General features: G+C 37.3%; 1 protein-coding gene across 1 annotated transcript; it reads left to right on the top strand.

Annotated features, from left to right (window-relative positions):
• Window positions 1-1,130: 1,130 nt before the first annotated feature.
• Window positions 1,131-2,459, top strand: LOC134846067 (U6 snRNA-associated Sm-like protein LSm7). The gene is made up of 2 exons (XM_063863253.1): window positions 1,131-1,407; window positions 2,113-2,459. The coding sequence occupies exons 1-2, from the start codon at window positions 1,269-1,271 to the stop codon at window positions 2,301-2,303; spliced, it is 330 nt and encodes a 109-aa protein (XP_063719323.1). The 5' UTR covers window positions 1,131-1,268; the 3' UTR covers window positions 2,304-2,459.
• The last annotated feature ends 1,147 nt before the right edge of the window (window positions 2,460-3,606 follow it).

The following is a 3,606-nucleotide window of genomic DNA, read 5'->3' as shown; positions in this document are numbered from 1 at the left end:
AATAGGATGAGGACCCCCTTTTTTAGAATGTTAAACGATGTGCATATGGGGGTCTCGAAACTATGCTGAAATGGTCTGCTTAGTTTTGGTACATTAGCTTAGGCAGCTCCGTCTTTAGCTCGGTGTTTTTTTAAAAATTGTTCAGTCGTCATCTTGCATGTTTAAGAATAATGAACGTAGTGAAGACTCTTAAATAGGTCTTGCTGATTTTTTTTGTTTTTTTTTTTCTTTCACGAAACGATTTCTAGTTTCGAAAGTGGAATTTATCTTTAAGATTTCCCAGCGGAATAAAAACTTTACCTAATGATCCATTTGTGTTCAATTTATCAAAAAAGCGCCCATCATAAATTGTTCTAGAAGTTCAAAGAGCTTACAGTGCATCTGTTTTTTTCTTTGAATATCGAAATTTGAGATTTTTTCAGGAATATCAGTGTTTTTTTGTTTACTTGCTTCATTACTCTTTTCCAATCTTCGATTGGCTTGTTAAAAATGATGTAAAAGTTTGATCAATACTTGTTCACCCTTACACGTTGAAGGCCATCAAAAGTCATTTTCAAAATTATTCATAATTTCAATTTCTTTCAAATCAAAGGCAGGACGCGAAAATAGCCGGTTGACTTAGTTTTCTTATACATAAGTGTCCAGAGTGTATCGGTTTAATGTTCTTATATTGCGTCGTTTGATGACCAAAGAAATTATTGGGTGTTTTGAAGGGACCGGTATTTCGATCATTTCTTTATTAGTTCTTGTCTTTTTTCGAATTTTTTTTCGCCTCCAATGCTTTTTGTTCATGTACTTCGGCTTTTTTCATCCCCTTTTTCTTGATTGATTTTCTTCGATGCTAATTTCACATTCTACTTTTTAGCACTTCATTCATCTAGTTTTTCGGCTTTTTAATTCTTTTTCCCCCGTTTGTACTGCAAGTGGCTCGAAGCTCGGCTTCGCCTCTGTGTTAAAACTTACTATACAATGAAAAGGATGAGATTCTAATTTAATACACTCAATATTTTGTACTCAGGGAATATGTTTTTTGAACCTAATTTTAATTTGAAACTTGAACCAAAGAGAAGGTTTGCTTTTAGACCAATATATTCTAAATGGTCATATTATTCTAGAAGTTTCTAACTGGATGAAAGATTTTGATAATTTTCAGATTGATCTGGAAGTTTTTATACTCGAGTGGCATTGAAATTTTCAGTTGCCATCTTGACAGTTGTACTGCCCATCTTTCCCATTTTGCGACTTAATCCCCTGAAAACTGATCAGATATGAGCGGTGGTGGAGGAGGGGGAGGGGGAGGAGGAGGGGAGAAGAAAAAGCAGACTATTCTTGACCTATCCAAGTACATGGACAAACACATCCACGTCAAATTCCAAGGAGGTCGGGAGGCATCGGGAATTTTAAAAGGTGAATTGTCAAATCGACACCATTTTGTACTGCAGTTGATAAGTTCATTCATCTGTTAAATGATATAAAATGTAATCGGAGGAGCTATTTTTTTTCGAAAATATTAATGGTATTGCAATCAAATCCCAATCTTTTTTTTTGCTGGCAATGCTTGTTTTCTTTGAAGATTTTGGACTGAGGGTTCTCCCTTCCCGCATTTGCGAAATCTTACTTATCACTATTTTTTTTATAATGTCTGATTGCTGTAACAATTGAAATGCTGACTACTCACAGGGATCCCCAATGATTTGTGTTTGTGTACGTTAAGATGCTAATTTCCATTCGAACATTATCAAAGCCACCAATTTTTTCTCAGTTTATGAGCTTTCAGAACAAATAACTTGACACATGTTTGAAATATTTGAAATATCCCTGGTGTTCACAATATTTTTTTGAATTTTTCAGTAGCGGCAACCCTTGAAGGCGAAATCATGTATCCGGGTCTCGGTAATTAAGTACTCTAGAGTAATTACGCTTTACCAACCAAGTTTGATCTTCCTGCCTAGTCTCGTAAAACCCTCGGTGCATGAATTATTTCATGCTTATGTGATGTGAGGTGAGGTGAGGGTAACAGGACAAGCAGCCTAAATGAAATATCATTATTAGACAAATCAGACTAATTCATTCGTGAGTCATCATAAGTATCATAATGAAGAAATTTTTCAGGCTACGACCAACTTCTAAACATAGTATTGGATGAGTCAATTGAGTTCATGCGAGATCCAGATGATCCCCAGAAACTGACCAAGGACACCAGAGCGTTGGGTCTGTCAGTATGTCGAGGCACCTCTATCCTATGCATATGTCCACAAGACGGAATGGAAGAAATACCCAATCCATTCATTCAGCAGGAGTGAAAATCAAACTATTTATGATGCTCTTTTTTTCTCGTCAATGGAGATGTTACTTCCAGTAGCTTTTTCTTGAAGTGATATATTGTTTTTTTTTCTGAGACTTAATGTTGATCATTGATTATTTCGTTGTTCTGACTTCCAGTTCATGTTGATATGGCAGGGTTTTTTTTCAAGCGAACGTTATGAAATTATCAAAAATCTTGGTTTTATAAAATTGAACAAGTCAAAATTGCACTTCTGTGGTTGCTACCCGGGTTGATATATTTAAAAAAAAATCTAGTCTAAGTAACAAACATAAAAAATAAGCACATATATATTGACTTCTACCCACGCGAAAAAAAAAGATGTTTTTGAGGCCTTAATAATAATTGCATATGATCCCCATAATGACCTTATAAACTCATTCTAAAAAGTCAAAACTGAGTTATGTATTTTCGTTCAATATCATGGGTCCGATTCGTATCAAGATCTAACCAACTTATCACTGATAAAGAAAAAAGTAACGCATCAATATAAATTATTAGAAAGATTGAAAGGTTTTGCACATCTTTCCTTGACGCTATTAATAAGTCCTTCACTGCAATTGATCAGTCTTGGAGGAAGGCAGGTGCAGCCTGCGTTTCCGCCTCGTTGTGATCGACGGTGCTGCCTTCCTCTTCATGGGTAGAACCTTCATCGTTCGACTCGAGGGGAGTCATCTTGGTTATTATTTTTCTATTGTTGCTGAACTTCATTCCCATGAGCCCCCGTAACGCTGGAACCAGTGATCATGGATGCCGCGTTCTGGGTGGGGAAGTTAGTGGTGAGGAATGGCGTGGTCCAACTTGAGATTGAGAAGCAGAATGAGCGCCTGCCCTGTCATGAATCACAGGCATGTTTGGTGCCGATCTTGTAAAGGTACGCGTAACAACCAAGGTTTCCAGCACAGTATGAGCATTTGTGGCAGTTGACGAAACTGGTGGAGGTCGAGTTGAGACGGCAGACTTAGATGCAATTGCTTGTACATATTTGGCGGAGGGAACATCAGGAGGTAACGAATAACTTCACCCACCTGTCTTCGTTATCCTCTCCTGCAGCCACGTCTTGGAACCTGATGTCCAAGAAGTTGGCATCGTCAACGGCCCGAGCTTGCTCATAATTGAGGCGCAGATGCAGCAAAAGCATATTTTACGCTGAAAAAAGTTGGAATATTTGTTGAAAGTGAAACTGAGCAAAGTAGTGAGCGTAAAGAGTCAGGTTTTACAGACAGCATGAACCTGTGAAAAATAGAATTTGAAAAAGCATTTAAACGTTTCGTATACATATA

This window comes from Symsagittifera roscoffensis, chromosome 5 (genome assembly GCF_963678635.1).
Source record: "Symsagittifera roscoffensis chromosome 5, txSymRosc1.1, whole genome shotgun sequence".
In the NCBI taxonomy this organism is placed as follows: Eukaryota; Metazoa; Xenacoelomorpha; order Acoela; family Convolutidae; genus Symsagittifera; species Symsagittifera roscoffensis.
This window is presented reverse-complemented; position numbering and strand designations above follow the sequence as displayed.